This window comes from Chrysochloris asiatica, unplaced genomic scaffold (assembly GCF_000296735.1).
Source record: "Chrysochloris asiatica unplaced genomic scaffold, ChrAsi1.0 scaffold00041, whole genome shotgun sequence".
NCBI classification, from domain to species: domain Eukaryota; kingdom Metazoa; phylum Chordata; class Mammalia; order Afrosoricida; family Chrysochloridae; genus Chrysochloris; species Chrysochloris asiatica.
Window position 1 is genome coordinate 15,516,510 of NW_006408559.1, and position 19,565 is coordinate 15,536,074.

The 19,565-nt window shown below is 47.3% G+C and overlaps 2 protein-coding genes and 3 gene segments (V, D, J or C); all 5 read left to right on the forward strand.

The window, feature by feature from the left end:
• The first annotated feature begins 1,330 nt into the window (after window positions 1-1,330).
• LOC102842340 (hyphally regulated cell wall protein 1-like) lies at window positions 1,331-3,794 on the forward strand. Its single transcript, XM_006861265.1, has 5 exons — window positions 1,331-1,379; window positions 1,491-1,844; window positions 1,958-2,094; window positions 2,374-2,895; window positions 3,705-3,794. The coding sequence occupies exons 1-5, from the start codon at window positions 1,331-1,333 to the stop codon at window positions 3,792-3,794; spliced, it is 1,152 nt and encodes a 383-aa protein (XP_006861327.1).
• Window positions 3,795-3,899: 105 nt separating this feature from the next.
• Window positions 3,900-6,530, forward strand: LOC102842715. The segment is given in 4 exon segments: window positions 3,900-3,948; window positions 4,075-4,344; window positions 5,386-5,532; window positions 6,442-6,530. Coding segments are annotated over 4 exon segments (555 nt in total).
• A 107-nt stretch (window positions 6,531-6,637) lies between these two features.
• LOC102810579 lies at window positions 6,638-10,865 on the forward strand. Its single transcript, XM_006861266.1, has 4 exons — window positions 6,638-6,686; window positions 6,801-7,160; window positions 10,322-10,396; window positions 10,558-10,865. The coding sequence occupies exons 1-4, from the start codon at window positions 6,638-6,640 to the stop codon at window positions 10,863-10,865; spliced, it is 792 nt and encodes a 263-aa protein (XP_006861328.1).
• Window positions 10,866-14,613: 3,748 nt separating this feature from the next.
• On the forward strand, window positions 14,614-15,142 carry LOC102810969. The segment is given in 2 exon segments: window positions 14,614-14,683; window positions 14,787-15,142. Coding segments are annotated over 2 exon segments (426 nt in total).
• Window positions 15,143-16,321: 1,179 nt separating this feature from the next.
• Window positions 16,322-19,565, forward strand: part of LOC102811350 — a 9,667-nt gene continuing 6,423 nt past the window's right edge. The window contains 2 exon segments of the V gene segment in view: window positions 16,322-16,370; window positions 16,892-17,195. Coding sequence covers window positions 16,322-16,370; window positions 16,892-17,195 — 353 coding nt within the window.

Genomic DNA, 19,565 nt, shown 5'->3' on the forward strand with positions numbered 1-19,565 from the left:
AGAGAAATGGGCAACTTGAGCAGAGGCCAGAAGAGGATTTCTGAAGGAAAGAGAAGAGGAGAAAGAGGAATCCTCAGAGTCTGTATTTGGGGTAGGTGATGAGCCGGCAGCTGGCACAAAGCCCTGTTTGGTGGTCTGCGTCAAAGCCAGGGTTCCTAGAGAAAGAAGTTTTGTAAGGGTGGGCAAGGCATCTCTCCCACCTCAGCACATGGTTCTCCTTCAGTTCTGTGCAGAGACACATTGCCTTCTTCCTCAGAATTGTCTTGTTTCTCTTACAGTGAAGAAGGTGAGCTTGGGGTAGCCAAATCCCAAATCAGCTAGGGCTGGACTTTGTTAGTGCTGTTTGTGTTTCATTGGTTAATGGTCTCCTTAGATGAAACAGGGTGAAATGGTTGATCATTTAAATAATCCCAGAATCCTTCCAAGGAGTCTTGCTGGCACAGTGGTTAAACACTCAGAACCCTGGTGACCCAGTGCTTAAGTTCTTGGCTGCTAACTGAAATGTCAGTGGTTTCAACTAACAGTGGTTTCAACTCACCAGCCACACTTTGGGAAAAGGATGTGGCAGTCTGCTCCCATAAAGACTGACAGCCTCAGAAATCCTATGGACAACTTCCACTCTGTCCTGTAGGGTGTCTATGAGTCAGAACTTATTTGACAGCTATGGGGTTTAAGGAGCTCTGGTAGCACAGTGTTTATGAGTCGGGCTGCGAACCTCAAGATCAGCAGTTCAAAACTATCAGATGTTCCATGGGAGAAAGATGAGGCTTTCTGCTCCCATAAAGATTTACAGCCTCAGAAACCCTGTATAGGGTCGCTATGAGTCGAAACTGACTCTAGGGCACACTGCCACCCTGGTGTTTATTTGGTTATGTGGACAAAAACTCAGAGTCTATGATGCACCCTTAAGACCACATGGGGGCACTATGAGGGCACTGTGGAGCTCCTGAGCCCCAAGGTCTTGGGGAGGGGCTGAAGGAGCTGTCTGCAGGGGATGGTTAAGAGCAGCCCTCTGTAATCCTTCCATTAGGAGAGTCTGAGGACAGGTGTTTGTTCTATGAATTCCTAGGGAGAGGAAGGGAGGAGCAGAGACCAGCCTTCAGATATGTCTGGATGGGCTTTGCAGGAACAGAGGGTCTTGGGGACAGACAGATACTTGGTCCAGCCTTCAGCTCCACCAGTGTGAGAGATAGAGACAATGACTTCACATTAGTGACATCTGTGCCCCTCCTCCAATCAGAGAAAGACTAGCAGTTCTGGGGTGGGGGATGGGGGGGAGAGAGGAGGACACACCCTCTGCAGGAAGAAACCACCAGTCCCCTGACCAGCCATGGGTCTCTGGCTCCTCTGCTGGGTAGCCATCTGTGTCCTGGGAGCAGGTGAGTCTGAGCCATAGAAGGACACCCTGTTCAGAGCTGGGCAGACCTTGAACCTCAGATGCCCTGGGGTCCCTGCTCTGTCCCTTCCAGCCTCTGTCCCTTCCTCCACAGGTCCAGTGGATTCTGGAGTGACCCAGACCCCAAAATACTTGATCAAAGCTCGAGGCCAGCAGGTGACACTGAACTGTTCCCCCATCTCTGGACACCCCTATGTGTCCTGGTACCAGCAGGCCCAGGGCCAGAGTCTCCAGTTTCTTATTGCTTATTACAGCGGGGATGAGAGAGAAAAAGGAAACATCCCTGCACGGTTCTCAGGACAACAGTTTTCCGACTACCGCTCAGAGCTGAACCTGAGTGCCCTGGAGCAGGGGGACTCGTCTGTGTTCCTGTGTGCCAGCAGCAAAGAGCACAGCCCTGCAGAGCCACCACCATCCTGTGCACAAACCTCCTGTCCCACCTCAGGAAGTTAGAGACAAAGGTGATGTCCCAGAGGGCTTCTCAGGCCAGCAGTTCCCTGACTACCACTCAAAGTTGAACCTCAGTGCCCTGCACTTGGCCATGTTCCTCTGCACCAGCAGCTCCACACAGCCCTGCAGAGCCACTGCCACACCAAACACAAATGTCAGGGCCACCCAGCAGCGGAGGCTGCACAGCTAAGCAGAAGGCTGTCTCAGTCCCCAAGTGCAGCCTGGGGCTCATAAGACCAAACCCACAGGTTTGTTTCAAGGATGGCACTCAGCCAGGACTCACCCCCAGTGCCTTCCTGGCCCTCTGTGCACTAGGGGGAAGAAGGAGATGGACACTGGATAGCAGGCACCCACCTTTCTAGGGCAGGGATGAACATCATTTAGTAAATACATATGCAGACGGGAGCATTACAAGGGGTTTCCTTGTATTATGTTTGATGTAGGAGCTTTCATGTTGTTCAGACTCATGGTGAGCCCTGTGAGTACAACTGACCGAAACACAGCCCAGTCCTGCGTCATCCTCACAGCCCCTCCTGTGTGGGAGCCAGTGTGGGAACCAGTGTGGGAACCAGTGGGGGAACCAGTGTGGGAACCAGTGGGGGAACCAGTGTGGGAACCAGTGTGGGAGCCAGTGTGGGAACCAGTGTGGGAACCAGTGTGGGAGCCAGTGTGGGAACCAGTGTGGGAGCCAGTGTGGGAGCCAGTGTGAGAACCAGTGTGGGAACCAGAGTGGGAGCCAGTGTGGGAGCCAGTGTGGGAGCCAGTGTGGGAACCAGTGTGGGAGCCAGTGTAGGAGCCAGTGTGGGAACCAGTGTGGGAACCAGTGTGGGAGCCAGTGTGGGAGCCAGTGTAGGAGCCAGTGTGGGAGCCAGTGTGGGAACCAGTGGGGGAACCAGTGTGGGAACCAGTGTGGGAACCAGAGTGGGAACCAGTGTGGGAGCCAGTGTGGGAGCCAGTGTGGGAACCAGCCACTCCATCAGCCCATTGCGTTGAGGATCTTCCTCTTTTTAGCTGACCTTGTGCTTTACCAAGGAGTGTGTGTGCTGTATGTATGTGATGCATGTTCATGTGTGGTGTATGTATGTATAGTGTGTGCATGTAGTATGTAATGTTTGGAGGTATGCTTTAAATGGTGTGTGACATTTTTGTAGTATGTGTGTGATATGTGGTATAAGTTCATCTGTGTAGTGTTTGCATGTGTATGGAGTGTGGTATGCAATAGGTTTTGTGTATATATGTTTAGCATATAAATATGTATGTGGTGTGCATGTATGTTATTATGTAGCATGTGACATGCAGATATATTTGGTGTGCATTGTATTTAATGTGTGTGTATGGTTTTATATGATGTATATTGCATGTGCATGCATGTAGGGTATACGTGTATGTGTGGTGTGTTTCTGTGTGCTGTGTTGCATGTGGCTGTACATGCATGGTGTGTGTGTGCCACATATGTGTTTGTGTATGCATTTTTATAAGTGGTGTGGGGATTGTGTTATATGTGTATGTGTGTTGTTGCTGTGGGTATGTGTATTATATGTGGTGTGTGGTAGGTGCATGTGTGTTGTGGTTGCTGTGTGCACATGTGTTATGGTGGGCATGTATGTTGCATATGATGTATGGTGTGTGTATTATGAGGTGTGCTCACTTATGTCCTTGTTCATGGGGGGGTGGATTTGTGTGTGTGTGTGTGTGTGTGTACTGTGTGCATGTGTCTGAAGGGGTTGGGTGGAAAGGCCTGGGTAACTCTTGTCAGGGCAGGGACAGGGCTGAACAAGGGGCACACAGCCCGGAGGAGACAAGGTGTGCTGTGGAGACCTAGAGACTATACTCCATCAGGCCTTACATGTTGTCTCAGGGTTCTGAAGAACAGAAGGACCACCAAGGTGGGGTCCTTCCTGAGGGCACATGGGGCTCAGGGAACCTTCAGGTGATGTCAGAGCAGTGACTCACAAACCACTCCTACCAGGAAGAGGGGTTGCAGAGCAGAATAGTGCTCAGCCTAGGGGAGCAAGCATTTAGCAGAGACTCCCCACATCCTGCCCGACCCACCATGGGCTCCAGTCTCCTCTGCTGGGCAGCCCTCTGCCTGTTGGGGGCAGGTGAGTCATGGGCACATCTGGGAAGGCACTGAACTGCCTTTGCTATCTGAAGTTCAACCTCAAACAGGAGACTCCTGCAGCTGGGCCCTGAGCTCTGTCCTCAGCTTCTGTTCCCTGTGCCCACAGGCCCAGTGGATTCTGGAGTCACACAGACCCCGAGACACCTGATCAAAGTACGAGGCCAGCAGGTGATGCTGAACTGTTACCCCATCCCTGGACACAATACAGTGTCCTGGTACCAGCAGGCCCGGGGCCAGGGCCCCCAGTTCCTCATTCAGTATTACAACGAGAAAGAGAACTACAAAGGTGACGTCCCTGAGGGCTTCTCGGGCCGACAGTTCTCTGACTACCACTCAGAAGTGAACCTCAGTGCCCTGCACTCGGCCATGTTCCTCTGTGCCAGCAGCCCCACACAGCCCTGCAGAGCCACCACCACTCCATTCACAAACCTCAGGGACACCCGGCAGCGGGGGCTGTGCAACAAAACAGGGAAGGTCTCAACCCCGATAGTGTAGCTTGGGCCTCAGGGGACCACAAACCCACAAGTTTGTTTGGAGGATGGTACCCAGCCCGGACTCACCCCCAGTTCCCTGCCTGGCCCTCTGTGTACCAGGGGTAGGAAGAGGTTGACACTGGAGAGCTAGTACCCATCTTTCTCAGGAGGGGGATTTCATTCAGGGGAGAATGGTGTTTGGTGAAGACACTTGCAGAAGGGAGCATTGCAGGGGGCTCTTCACATCACTGCTGTTGTAGTAGGTACTTTCGGTCGGTTCCCACTCTGTGATCCCAGGTCTGCTGCCACCCTTGCCATCCTGTCTGTGTGGGAGTCCATTATTGCAACCACTCCATCAGTCCATCTTGTTGAGAATTTCCTCTTTTAGCTGGCCTACTTTACCATGGAGCCCTGATATCTTGATGGGCTAGGTGTTGGGTTGCTAACAGCAAGGTCAGCAGTTCAAACCCATCACTCACTCTGAGGGAGACAGAAGAGGCAGGCTGCTTTTGTGAGATTTGTACCTCTGGAATCCCATGGGGCAGTTCTGTGCTGTACGCCAAATCAATTCTGAGCCAGTTTGTTTGGTCTGGGTTAGGTTTCTCCTTTACCAAGCACAATGTCCTTCTTCATGGACTGGCCATTCCTGGTGACAAGTCCACAGTACATGAAACAAACTTGAGGGGAAAAAAATAGGAAAACTGAGGTTTGGAGAAAGAATGTGATTCAGGACACTTGGAAATTGAAATCAAACTACAGTGTTCTGCAAAGCTGGGCTCTCCATCATACTCTGTCTTTTCTCCCACCCCCAGATAGTCAGTGCCCAGGAAATCTCAAGTGAAACCTACAGAAGGAGTGCCATCACTGGTGGCCAGGCCTGGACTGGACCTGGGCTGACCTTGTCTCCTCTCCTCCTAGTGTCTGGTCCCATTGCGCCTTTTCAGGCTCTTCTGGGTTCTCCTCAGGACAGAGCAGGCCAGGCCACCTGACCTCACAAAGGAAGGCTTTCCCGTTGCCCCACAACCCCTCCGTAGCCCAGATCCATGTTCCTTCAGTGCCTCACTTCCCTCAGCCAGTGGACAGAGCTCGCTGTATCCACACAGCACCCCCATGTCCCTGGCAGCTCAGAGGAAGCTCATGTGCCCCACCTCCCAGAAAGCTCTTTCCTTCTCCAACAGAAAACAAAACCTGTTGTGACGTGGACTCCACAGGGCTCCAGTGACTGATATTCAGAAGTAGATTGCCAGAACTTTCTTCTGAAGCATTTCTAGGTAGACAGAAACCACCGACCTTTCAGCTCCTAGCTGAGAACATTTCACCATTTCTGCCACCCAGGGTTTGTTCTCCCCAAACCCAAGCAAATACTACTCATTAGTTCAAGAGATGCTCCAACACGCCATGGACCCTGTTTCTTACAACTCATTATCCGGCAGCTAAATGTTCCTACATCAACCACCAACAAGGGGCTCTTTTAGAAATGAACATGAAAACATAGATGTTATCTGTGCTCACTAACATTACCTGGCCATCCTAGCCAAATAAGGGAGACCACTGTATGTGTGGTGTGTGATACATGCATGTATGTGTACCCATGTGGTGTGTGTGTAGTGCAATACATGCAAGCATGTGTGTCTGGTGTGTATATGTGTGTTCTTCATGTGGTACAATGTGTATGAGTGTGTGGTATGTGTTTATTTGGTGCACACATGTAGTGTGTGTATGCATGGTGGGTGCACATGTGTTACATGTGTTTGTGATGTGTTTGTGGAGGCATGTATATTTATGTGGTGAGTGCATGTGTGCTGATGTATGTGGCATGTGTGCATGTGTGTATGTACTATGCCTGTGCACACATGAGGTCATGTGAGTGCGTGCTATGTACAGCTGTGTGAAGGGGTTGGTGGAAAGCTCTGGATAATTCCTGTCAGGGCAGGCTGAGGAAAAAGATGCACTGTGAGTACTAGGGACTGTGCTCCACCCAGACCCACCTTTTGTCTCAGGGCTATGCAGGACTGAGGGGCTTCTAAGTCAGGTCCCTGAGGGCACAGGGGCCACAGGTGGTGTGCAAGGGGTGACATCAGAGCAGTGACTCACAGATGCTCCTATCAGGGTAAAGTGGGTGCAGAGCATTAGTGTGCTCAGTCTAGGACACCCTGTCCTGAGCCTAGAACATTCACACATCCTGCCTGACACACCATGGACTCCAGTCTCCTCTGCTGGACAGTCCTCTGCCTTCTGGGGGCAGGTGAGTCATGGGCACATCTGGAAAAGCACTGACCTGACTTTGCCACCCTGAAGTTCAAGCTTGAGCAAGAGACTCCTGAGCTCTGTCCTCAGCGTCTGTTCCCTGTGCCCACAGGCCCAGTGGATTCTGGAGTCACACAGACCCCAAGTCACCTGATCAAAACACGAGGCCAACAGGTGACCCTCAGCTGTTCACCCATTGCTGAGCACCTCTCCGTGTTCTGGTACCAGCAGGCCCGGGATCAGGGCCCCAAGTTTCTTGTTGCATATTACAGAGGGGAAGAGAGAGAGAAAGGCAACATCCCTGCACGGTTCTCAGGACAACAGTTTTCCGACTACCGCTCAGAGCTGAACCTGAGCGCCCTGGAGCAGGGGGACTCGTCTGTGTTCCTGTGTGCTAGCAGCATAGAGCACAGCCCTGCAGAGCCACCACCATCCTGTGCACAAACCTCCTGTCCCACCTCAGGAAGTAACAGTGAGGGAAGAGAATGGCTGCAGGGTGGTCTCAGGTCTGCTGAACTGAGGGCTCCCCAGATACACTTCCTGCTGCTCATACGTGTGACATGTGATACAGCTCAAAGAAGTAATGCTGAGTAAGCTCATATGTGTAACATGTGCAGTGCTCACAGGAGTAATAGTAAGCTCATATGTGTAATGTGTTAATGCTCACAAGAGTAATGCCAAGTAAGCTCATACATGTAACATGCATTAGTTCTCACAGGAGTGATGAGGAAGAAGCTCATATGTATGACATGTGTTAATGGGCGTCGACATGAAGGCAGCTGATTTTGTTTTGCTTTCTTTGTGTGAAAAATTTCCCACTGAGCTCTTGCCAGATGCACAGACATGTGGGTGTTTTCTGAGGAGTCTTCTTATACTTGATCCAATTTTCAGTCCCTCCCACGGGACAAAGAGGAGGCTGTCTGCCACTGCACAAATGTGCAGCCTCCAAAACCCTACACAGGGTCTTTATGAGTCAAACAGATATGTGGCAGAAGCCATGCGGAGGACCCTAAACATGAAGGGTTCATTGTTAAGCAAGGCCACAATGGGTCTCCCCTTGGAAGGCAAGGCCCCAGGAGGAATCTCATGTGGGAGCTCTGCAGTTTCTGTCTCTTTGTTTTAATCAGCTTATTTTTAATTTTCTTGATATTATAATAAAAGTTTTCAGTAGAATCTTAGTAGGAATTATATTAGAGATTTGAAACTTGTTTTTAGGCACCATTACACCATATTCAATCACGTGTAGTCCTAAAGAATACTTTTCACACTAACAATAAGTTTTACCACTAGGAAACACCAGCTAAAGTTTTGCCAGTTCAAGTTTAAGATTACATTCAACATTCTGTGTAGTTTCGGTCAGGGACATTAAGACCTCTAGAAAATTAGCTAAAATGCAATTGAGGGCTAAGGGAATGGTAATAGATCATAAGCAGAAATTTAACTAGATGTTTTGTGTAGAGAAGTTTTTAGAATAAGGAAGTTGTTCCGTTTCTTCTTAACTACAAAACTTTAAATGCTTCTTGTTTTTCTTGTTTAATCCATCATGAGAAACACCTGTGTTGTCAGTTACCATAGCAAATAATGTTTAGGTCCATGTTGTGATTAATGAATCTACAGAAAATAATAGGTGAAAAAAGAAATAGGAGTTAAGATTTAGAATTATGTTTTAAGGTTAACCTGACATTTTAGGATGTCAGAAAGATTAAGGAATTTTAACAAGGTCATTTGTGTAATGCTTCAAATAAATTGATTGTTATGAGATCATAGTGTATTGTAATGGTATATAAGGAGCTGAAAAAATTAAGTAAAAAAAAATATATATATATTTATATATATATATCATCATCATCATCTTCAGAATTTAGCACAAATCATTGACTCCATGAGGTTTCTTTCTTCAGCTGACTCCACACATCCCTTCTTGAGCCCCCCTAATAAGTGTGTCAGGGCTGGCCCCCAACAGACATGACAGCATATAACAAGAGCAGCAAGAAAGTTAGAGGAAGGATGTGATTTATTGGTATTCATTAGTCAATTTATTTTAAGTGATCCAACACTTTAGGAACTCCTACTTTGTATATGTTATGGAATAGAATCACTTAAAATAAAATAAAGGAAACTTACAAATTGAAATAGCTATGTTTCTTGCCTTGGGAGTTTTACAGTCTGCAATACTAAATGTACAATATTTATCATAAATATTTGACTGTTTCTATCGAACCATCTGTCTTTGGAGCAACTGGGATGACTAAAGAACTTCAGACCACCGGGACTGAGTTCTTCCCCCTGGAAGAAAACACTAATGGACCGTTTTGCCGGTTTCCTGCTGCCATCAATGCTCGTGGATGCAGCAGTCAAGAAATCAGTTGTGCAAATATGCTGCAAAAGACCTCTTTAAAGTATTATGAAGGATGAACCAGGAAGACAGAAGAACCGATGCATTTGAATTATGGTGTTGGTGAAGAATTCCAGAAGAACAAACAATTCTGTCTTGGAAGAAGTACAATCCAAATGCACCTAGAAGCCAAGATAGTTAGACTTTATCTCACATACTCCGGCATGTTATCAGGAGAGATCAGTCCCTAGAGAAGAACATCATGCTTGGAAAAGTAGAGGATGGGCAAAGCAAAGGAAAACCTTCACTGAGATGGACTGATACAGTGGTAGCAACAGTGGATTCCAATAGCGAGGAGGGAGCAGAACCAGACAATGTTTCATTTTGTTATTCATAGGGTTGCTATGAGTCAGAACTGATTTGACAGCACCTAACAAAAATATTTTCCACTGTCTCTCACACATATATAGTCAATTTGATTTCAGTGCATTCCATCCGGTCAGGTCCATGTATATAGTCATCTTTCATGTTGTTTAAAAAAGACATATTTAATGAACAAGTCATCAGTCCTATAAAATTCTATCATGCGATCTCCAGCATCATTCTATCACCAAGGTGATATGGATGTGAAAGTTGGACAATGAATAAGAAAGACCTTAGAAGAACTGATTCATTTACGTTATGGTGTTGGAGGAGAATATTAAAAGTACCATGGGCTGCCAAAAGAACAAACAGATCTGTGTTGGAAGAAATACAGCCAGAATGCTCCTTAGAAGCCAGGTTGGCAAGACTTGGTCTCTAAAACTTTGGACATGTTATCAGGTGGGACCCTGGAGATGAGTGAACACAGGGAAACTGGTCTCTGACCTCCAGAAAGAGTAGGAGTTTTGGACCCAGGCATTATTTCACCTCTTGTATCCCTGGGTAGCTCAGTGCCTTCAAGTTCATCCAGGGGAAATCCGAGTCAGCAGGGTGGCTGGGAGGCTGGAGAGATTGTGCAGCCATGGGCACCTAGACTACAGGGTCAACCTTGGGTGTAGGCATTTGAGGTTCCAGAAGATGTGCAAGTGAGGGAAAGGATGTGATTAGACACGTGGGTCCAGACTGCTCAGGGCCATGGGAGAGGACCCAGGAGGAGGTTATTCTTTAACAGGAGCTTATAAATATTCAAATCAGTCTTCCAATTGTACTGCATAAAATGATCACGTGTTCCTGAGGCTGCAGGGGTCTGAAGAGACATGGAGGTCACCTGCCTTAGGGGGAAGGGCCGTCCCCCTTCTTTGCTTCTGTGTGCAAAGATTCCCCACATCTTGTCTGGCCTGTCATGGGCTCCAGGCTCCTCTGCTGGAGGATCCTCTGCCTCCTGGGGGCAGGTGAGTCTCTGAACACCTGCAGTTCTAGTGTGTGTGTGCATGGTGCGTGAGCAGATGTGTTCATGCATGGAGGCATTGTGAGTATGTACGGTGGGTGTCTAGCTGTCTGTATGGTGATTCCATCATCTTCCTCATTCTGTTCCCAGTATCTGTCTCTGCAGGTAACTCAGGTGCTGGTGTCTCCCAGGCCCCCAGGCACAGGATCACACAGAGGGGCCAGGCTGTGGTCTTCAAGTGTGACCCAGTTAATGGTCATACTTGCCTTTACTGGTATCGGCAGACCCCAGGGCAGGGCATGGAGTTTTTGATGTACTTCCAAAACACGGAGGCACCAGACACATCAGGGATGCCTGATGCTCGGTTCTCTGCAGAGAGGCCTGACGGGTCGTCCTCCACCTTGAAGATCCAGCCCGTGGAGCCGAGGGACATGGCTGTGTACCTGTGTGCAAGCAGCTTAGCCACAGAGTGACGTTATCATCTGCTTCCTGTGCAGAAACCTCATATCCTCCTCTCTCCTTGTTGCTCCCTGAACCATGGTGTTTCTCTTTCCCCCATTCACTAGGGAAAGACGTAATCTTGGATATCTGTTGTCCTTTGACTAGGAGAAGACAAGACCACAATTTCAACCCTGAAGCTCTGGGGTTGCAGGTTTTGGGGGATGGAAATCCTTAGATGGTGACCAAAGTGCCTGCTCAACCCTTTGCAGATCTATATTTATTGGAGTTACCTCGTGTATGTAGAGGGGGGTGTTTTGATCTGTATTTATTGAGGTCACCTTGGTGGTCTTTTGTGTGAGGTGGAGGAGGCATTTTGCATATATTTAGCATCTTTTTTCTTCCTATTTTAGACTACTGTTTCCCTCTGCCCTCCATTCTATTCCTCTCCATTTCAGAGCATGGTTTTAAGGGAGAAAATCCTAAACAGACTATAACTGTCAGAAAAGTCATAGGAATGGCATAGAATACAGGATGGAATGCTAAATCTGCTAACTTGAAGGAATAGAGTTAGGATATTTTAGACTGGGTTTCCTAGAGGAACAAAATTAATGAAGCGCATGTATATATATATATATATACTATAGTTAAGTGCCACTGAGTCACTTCTGACTCATAGCGACTCTTTATAGGATTTCCAAGAAGTGGCTGGTGAGTTTGAACTGGGAACCTTTAGAGTCAAACTGATTTATTGTTCAGTGCTTATCCCACAGTACCACACCAGAACTCAAAATATAATAAAGAGTTTTATTTCAAGGGTACAGCTCACAATTGTGGGGGCCAGCAAGTACCAAACCCATGGGTCTGTGTCAGACTGGAAGTTGCTGTTGACTCATGTGGTTGCAGGGACCAATGAACTCCAAACCTACAGGTCAGGTGACAGGCTGAAGACTTCTCCAGGAATCAGAGGTCAGGTCATGAGGTGAGTGCAGGATGGACGGAAAGAGGAAGCTTTGTCAGGACATGAATATGTATTAGATACAGGCCTTACCACCAAGGAAACCACCTTCCCAACTGATTGACTGCTCACCTTGCAACACAGGATAAGGGTGATTATATAATATCTGCCAAGCCACTGAGTATCATGGCTGAGCTAAGTTGACATATACCATTAATCATCACATGGGGTTAGGGCTGGTGTTAGGGTTAGGGCTGGTGTTGGGGTTAGGGCTGGTGTTAGGGTTAGGGCTGGTGTTAGGGTTAGGGCTGGTGTTAGGGTTAGGGCTGGTGTTGGGGTTAGGGCTGGTGTTAGGGTTAGGGCTGGTGTTAGGGTTAGGGCTGGTGTTGGGGTTAGGGCTGGTGTTGGGCTTATGGCTGGTGTTGGGCTTATGGCTGGTGTTGGTGTTTGGACTCATAGTGGGGTTTATGGTTTGAGAGTGTTAACTGTAAACCCTCCAGAATATTTTTGAACATGGACCTGCTGTAGGGGCCCTGGAGATACACAAGTTTACTCCCAACTAAATGAAAAGTTATTGCTGCTATGTGTGTTGTGTCATTGAGTGAAATCGGAATCATAGCGAACCTGGACAGGGTTTCCAAAGCTGTAAATCTTGGTGGGAGCAGAAAGCCTCACCTTTCTGCCACAGAGCGACTGGTGGGCTCGAACCTCCGACCTTGTATTTCACAATCCTGTGCTTATCCTACAGGGCCACAGTACTTTCCAATGGAACGTTAGGTGATTGGAATGCATCCAATGGAACCATGGAGAAAGGTCTGGCAATCGTTTTCTGAGGAGATTTCGTCACACACACACAAAAAAAACCTGTGGAGCTCAGTTCTACAGGGCAACGCAGGGGTCAACATCCCGCAAATGGTTGGGGCTTGGGTTGTAACTGTGCAAATACTTCCCAGCATCCTTTGGTCTATCTCAGAAGGGATCAACAGTGATGATGCGTCTTTTGTTGACCACAAGATGGCACTGTGGTACCACTGAGATAGAGTGGGCACTGGGCGAGTCCCCCCTGAAGAGAAAACTTCATTGAGTCCCAGATTAGATGTTCTGAATCATTGTTAGTCTACTTTCTGTCCTGCCAGAGGAGGGAGGTCCCTCATATGTTAATGAGACCCATAGTGGGAAAACTGTGGCCCCACAGCCTTGCTGCCAGGAGAGGGTGTAAGGAGAGGTAGATGAGGAAGCATGGGTGGGATCTACTGAACTTAGTGCAGACCACCACAGTAGGTCTTGTAATCAGAGGGGTCTAGACCAGAGAACCAGGGTGGTGGGAAGGCAGAACCAAGTGCCCACTGGAGAAGAAATGACTCCCAGGAGAAGGGGGTACAGGCGTTCTTGCTCTTGTTGCAGTTGAGTGGATTCCAACTCACAGTGACCCCATGTATCAGGGTAGAAATTCCCCATAGGGCTTTCAGGGCTGTGACCTTTCTGAAGTAGATCACTACACTTGTCTTCCAAGGTGTCTCAGGATGGGTTTGAACCACCAACCATTAGGTTAGTAGCTGACAGCAGGCTTTCACTCAAGGACCTTTGATGATGGATGGATGGCTAGGTAGATAGATAGATGATAGATAGATAGATAGATAGATAGATAGATAATGGATAGATAGGTAGATAGATAGATAGATGATGGATGGATGAATATATAAATAGGTAGGTAAGTAGATAGAGAAAAGATGGATGGAAGGATAGATTTTGGATAGATTGATGAATAGATAGATGATGGATGGATGGATAGATAGATGATAGATAGATAGATAAATGATGGACGGATGATAGATGATGGGTGGATGGATAGATAGATAGATGATAGATAGATAGATAAATGATGGACGGATGATAGATGATGGATGGATAGATAGGTTGATAGATGATGGGTGGATGACTAGGTTGATAGATAAAGCGATGATGGATATAGATAATTATGGATGGATGGATGAATAGATAGATGATGGATGGATGGATGCATAGGTAGGTAGATAGAGATGATGGATGTTGAATAGATGATAAATGAAAGAAAGATAGCAAAAGATGACAAAGAGAGAGAGAGAGAGCTGCCTTCAAGGTGGACTCTGACTCTTGGTGACCCCTGTGTGCAGAGTAGAACTGCCCCCTGGGTTTTCAAGAGATTGACCTTGCAGAAGGAGATCACTAATCTGTTCCTCCAAGGCACCCCTGGGTGAGTTTAAGTTGCCATCCTTTCCGCTGGCAGTCAAGGACTTGACTGTGCCACCAGTCAAGAAATCCCTAAGAGCAGTCTACTCTAACACACAGGGTGGCCATGAGTCAAAATAGACTCTTCAGCAATGGGTTTGTTTTTGGGGTTTAGGACCCTTGGTCCATATTTCACAAAGGTCAGATCCTGGTACCTATTTGAGGGGCTTGGAGTGCTACCTGGGACTGAAGATATCCCTGCCCACAGCAGGTGCTGGTGTCTGAGTCTAGAATAGAGTCCCCCAGACAGCAAAGATCTCCTCTCTCCATGAGACTTGGGGGTATGTTGGCTGTCCTGGGGGGTCAAGGTGGTGCAGGCAGGAGAGCGAGTGAGGCCTCAGACATATGGAGATGCTGTGTGGGGACCCAATGTCTGGTGTAGAAAGGCTTGCAGACCAAGTTGCAGTCTGTGGGATATGTGTGTGAAGATGCTGGGAACCTGCAGGGTCAAGAACAGACAGTGACGTCATAGGGTAGTCCTCCAATCAGAAAAGGAGTTGAGGATTCCGGCTTTCTCACTCAGAGTACACAGAGGCTCATCCACTGAGTAAGCAGAGATGCTGCCCAGCCTAGTGACCGTAGGCTCCCGGCTCTGCTGCTGGGTGTTGCTTTGTCTCTTGGGGACAGGTGAGTCCCACAGACAGTGTACCCCTCCACTCCAAACTGGATCCTCCCCGGGGGTGCACCACCTGTCCCTCCCATGTTCATATCTCACCCCAACCTCTGCCAGGCCTAATGGATTCCGGAGTCACCCAGACCCCAAGACACCTGATCAAAGCACAAGGCCAGCAGGTGACGCTGAGCTGTTCCCCCATCTCTGGACACCTCTTCGTGTCCTGGTATCAACAGACTCGAGGCCAGAGCCCCCAGTTCCTCTTTCAGTATGACAGCGGAAAAGAGAGAGACAAAGGGTATGTCCCTGACAGGTACTCAGGCCAGCAGTTCACTGACCATCACTCTGAACTGACCCTCAGTGCGCTGGAGCAGGGGGACTCATCCTTGCTCCTCTGTGCTAGCAGCACCGACACAGCCCTGCAGAGCCACTGCCGTCCTGTGCACAAACCACCTGCATGGCTCAGGAAGTGACAGGGGCCTCCCAAGGCAGCTCAGATCTCTAGGAGTGGCTGATAGTCATGTAATTGTGCATGCCTGGTTTATGAGCAAAGATACTCATTCTCAATTCTACTCCGACTCACAACAGCAATAGTGGCTCCGATGTGCTGAACACAATTGCATGCTGCTGCTTTCTTTGCAGGACCTTATTAAACAACAGGAGTCCTGGTGTGACACTGTAGGATCAGCACTAGACTACTAACCACAATGTTGGTGGTTCCAACCCTCTAGCCACTTCTTGGAAACCGTATTCAGGGTTATTATGAATTGGAACTGACTGGATGGTACGTAACAACAACTTTGGACAACAGGCAGGAGCAGTCGTGGAGAAGGATGTCATACATGGTAAAGTAGTTGTTGTTGTTATGTGCTGAGTCATAGTCAGCTTGTTTCCGAGACAAGCTGGTGGGTTTGAACTGTTGACCTTGCAGTTAGCAGTCTAGTGCTTCTCTTACAGCGCCATGCCTGGGCTCTGGTAAAGTGGAGGGTCAGCAAAACTAAGAACCTCAATGGGATGGGCTGACAGAGAGGCTGTAACAACTGGCACACATACAACAAGAGTCAGGGCAATGGCACAGTGCCAGGCAGTGTTGCATCCTGCTGGACATAGGGTGACTATGAGTCAGGGAATGAACTCGATGAAAACTGACAGCAACAGCAATCGAGCAAATTCCTGAACAGTCTTTACAGTGACCAGCAAATCCCCTCCACCCAGGAAGTCCCCACTCTCAAACACCATTTACATGAAAGGTGAAACTCACATGTAGCCATTTCTATTTTAATAATCATTCATCATAGGTCAACCCACAAAGTGATGAGATTTTGGAGCTTTAAGGAGAAACATTTTGGTCAAAACATACCCAGAAGTCACCAGAAGTGTCCTGAGGATTCAGCCTAAGGGTGCAGAAGACAGAACTAGTGAGAGCATGAGGAACGTTCTCTCCATCTCAGGGGAGAGAGAGCACACCCTGTGCTGAGCAGGGTGCTGACTCCTTTGTTCTGGGCGTGCACCATGTGGAGGGGTGTGGCCACTGGGGTGCTTTGAGAAACAGGGGACAGCCAGGACAGTGACTCCAGGGAGAACCAGGTCCTGCTTTCCCAGGACAGAGCCGAGGACACCTTCCCTCTGTCCTCCACCCACCCCTGACTGCCATGGATTCCAGGCTCCTCTGCTATGTGGCCCTCTGCCTCCTGGGGGCAGGTAAGTGCCTGGATGCCACATCAATTCAGTGTGTGTACATGTATGGTGTGTGCACACATGTAATGTGTGCACACATGTGGCGTGCATACATGCATGGCATGTGTACATGTGTGACATGTGTACACTTGTGATGTGCGTGCTGCATGTACATGCATGACCCATGTCCGTGTGTGGTGTGTGCACATGTATGACGTGCATGTATGTGATGTGTGTATGCATGTATAGTGTGTGTATATGTGTGGCATGTGTAGTGTGTGAGGGGGCTTGTATGTTGTGTGTTTTTATGTACTAATGAGGTTTGTGGTGTGTGTGGTATGTGTACAAGTATGTGTGTGGTGTGGTTGTTGTGCATGGTACATATATGTGTATTTTCTCTGTGTGTGGTATATGATACATGCACGTGTGTGTGTGTTGATGTGTGTGTGTGTGCTGTGCCTATATAATGTTTGTAGTGTGTCTGTCTGTCTGTGCAGTGATTCCCATCATCCTCCTCATTCTGTTCCCAGCATCTGTCTCTGCAGGTACCTCAGGTGTTGGAGTCTCCCAGGCCCCCAGGCACAGGGTCTCACAGAGGGGCCAGGTTGTTGTCCTCAAGTGTGATCCAATTTGGGGACACAACCGCCTTTACTGGTACCGGAAGACCCTGGGGCAGGGCCTCGAGTTTTTGATATTCTTTCAAAACAAGGACACACCAGACACATCTGGGATGCCTGATGCTCGTTTCTCTGCGGAGAGGGCTGACGGGTCGTCCTCCACCCTGAAGATACAGCCTGTGGAGCCTGAGGACTCGGCTGTGTACCTATGTGCCAGCAGCTTAGCCACAGAGTGACGTTACCACCTGCTTCCTGTGCACAAACCTTCACGCTCTGATGTCTCTTCCCTGTTCCCACTGTTTGAGTCCATTGTTGCTGCCATTGTATCAGTCCATCTCCTTGGGGGCCTCCCTCTAGTTCTCTGACCCTCCACTTTACCAAGCATGATGTGCCTCTCCATGGACTGGTGCCTCCTGACAACATGTCCAAAGTTCGGGAGATGAAGCCTTGCCATGCTGGCTTTCAAGGAGGATTCTGGTTGTACTACTTCCAACGCAGATTTGTTTGTTCATCTGGTAATCTATGGTACTTACAATATTCTTCACCAATACCATACTTCTAATGCATCAGGTTTTCTATGATCTTCCTTAAGATTGTAGAAGAATAAGGAAGAAAATAGAGACACATACTACAAACTCTAGACCAACCACTACAAGAACACAATGAGTTACATGATTAAAGCTAAGAAGTCGGTGGTGGTGGCAGTAGTTGTATGCCGTCCAGCTGACGCCAACTCCTAGCATCCCTGTATAGGGTTTCTGAGGCTGCAAATCTTTACAGGAGCAGAAAGCCTCATCTGTCTCCAGTAGAATGGAAAAAACGAAATTATAAAAATTGTTACACAAAGGTGGGATGAAGAGAAATTAAATAGAAAGATGATAGACACAAACCTAGCCAGCTCCATCATTACATTAAATCTAAATCATCTGAACACCTCAACTAAAAAGCACAGAATGTGATATTGAATATTTTAAAAAAGCCAAGCTGCGTGCTGGTGGCCAGGTGCTGGTGGCCAGGAGGCAGGCTTGCAGAATGTGCCCTTTGGTTGTTTAAATGGTTATATATTCCTGAGAGTTTGGTTGTCCATCCCCACAAACAAACAAACAAACCCCCAGAGGGAATAGAAGCAAATACTGTGGAATGATGATGCACGGAGGTGATTGTAATCATTGCAATGAAATGATGAGTGTAAAATCGATGTTCCTCCATGCAAACTATCACTCAATTCACAACAAAAACTTAAAAAAAAAAAAAGCCAAACGACATACTTTCTACCAGAAATGTGCTGTAAACATTAAAACACAATATGTTAAAAGTAACAGATGAAAAATGTATGATGCTAACACTGATCAAAATAAAGCTGAAATATCTGTGTTAATATCAGATAAAATAAATTTTAGAGCCAAGAATATTTCTGGGATAAAAGAGGTTATACCCTAATGATAAAAGCAGTCACAGGGAACCTAAATATTTATGTGCCAAATAACAGAGCTTTAAAATACTGAAGCAAAAACAAAACTGCCAAGAGGAATTGTTAAGTTCGCAACTATAGGCATAGACTTCAATACTCCCTTTTTTTTTAGTAACTGTTAAGGCAAGTAGTAGTGGTGTGGTTGTGTGCTGTGGAGTTGGTTCCAACTCAAAGTGACCCTGTATAGGGTTTCCGAGGCTGCAAACCTTTACAGGAGCAGAAAGCCTCAGCTTTCTACAGCGGAACTACTGGTAGATTCAAACTGCTGACCTTGAGGTTAGCAGCCCAATTTGTAACCACTATGCTACCAGAGCTCCTTAAGATAAGTAGGGAGAAAATAAATAAAGGTATAGAAGACTGGAACAACACCATCAATCCACAGGACTCAACATGCACTGATAGAGTACCCCACCCAGAAGCACAACACACGTTCTTCTACAGCTCCCACTGAACATTTACCAGGATGGATTAAGCAAGCAGCTTAAAACAAGAATCAATACATTTTAAAGTATTCAAGTCATACAAAGGACAACCTCTGAGGCCAACAGAACACAATTAGAAGTTCATAGCAGAAAGAACTCTAGAAAAAGTTCAGATATTTGGAAATCCAACAACAATCTTCTAAATAGGAGACCTGGTGTGGCACTATAGGACACATTCTGGACTGCCAACTGCAAAGTGAGCAGTTCAAACCCACCAGCTGTTCTCTGGAAACCCTATACAGGGTCGCTATGAGTCAGAACCAACTTTATGGTACCTGACAACAGCAACAACAAATAACAAGAAATCTTTACTTATTAATTCAAGGAAATGAAGATACTCTTCTAGAAGCTTTTATAGTTTATCATTGAACTCACCGAGGACTTTAATCCATTTCAAATTAATTTTTGGCTGACAGGATCAGCAAACTTCCTCTGTGAAAGATTAGATACTCAGTTATCACGGTTTTCAGGCCATCTGGTTTCCATCGCAACTCCTTGTTCCTACCTCTGTAGTGCAAAGGCAGTCATGGATAGTATGCAATTGAATTAGCATAACTGTGTTCCAATAAAACTTTATTTATGGACACTGAAAGCAGCCATTGACAACAAGCAAACAAAGGACAGCCACTGTGTTCCAATAAAACTTTAT

Coding starts and splice junctions, on each gene's coding strand:
- LOC102842340 (XM_006861265.1), top strand. CDS start 1,331: ATGGGTCTCTGGCTCCTCTGCTGGGTAGCCATCTGTGTCCTGGGAGCA. Junction 1,380..1,490: donor CATCTGTGTCCTGGGAGCAG/GTGAGTCTGAGC, acceptor CTTCCTCCACAG/GTCCAGTGGATTCTGGAGTG. Junction 2,095..2,373: donor TCATAAGACCAAACCCACAG/GTTTGTTTCAAG, acceptor TCATCCTCACAG/CCCCTCCTGTGTGGGAGCCA.
- LOC102810579 (XM_006861266.1), top strand. CDS start 6,638: ATGGACTCCAGTCTCCTCTGCTGGACAGTCCTCTGCCTTCTGGGGGCA. Junction 7,161..10,321: donor TCCCACCTCAGGAAGTAACA/GTGAGGGAAGAG, acceptor CTGTGTGCAAAG/ATTCCCCACATCTTGTCTGG. Junction 10,397..10,557: donor CCTCTGCCTCCTGGGGGCAG/GTGAGTCTCTGA, acceptor CTGTCTCTGCAG/GTAACTCAGGTGCTGGTGTC.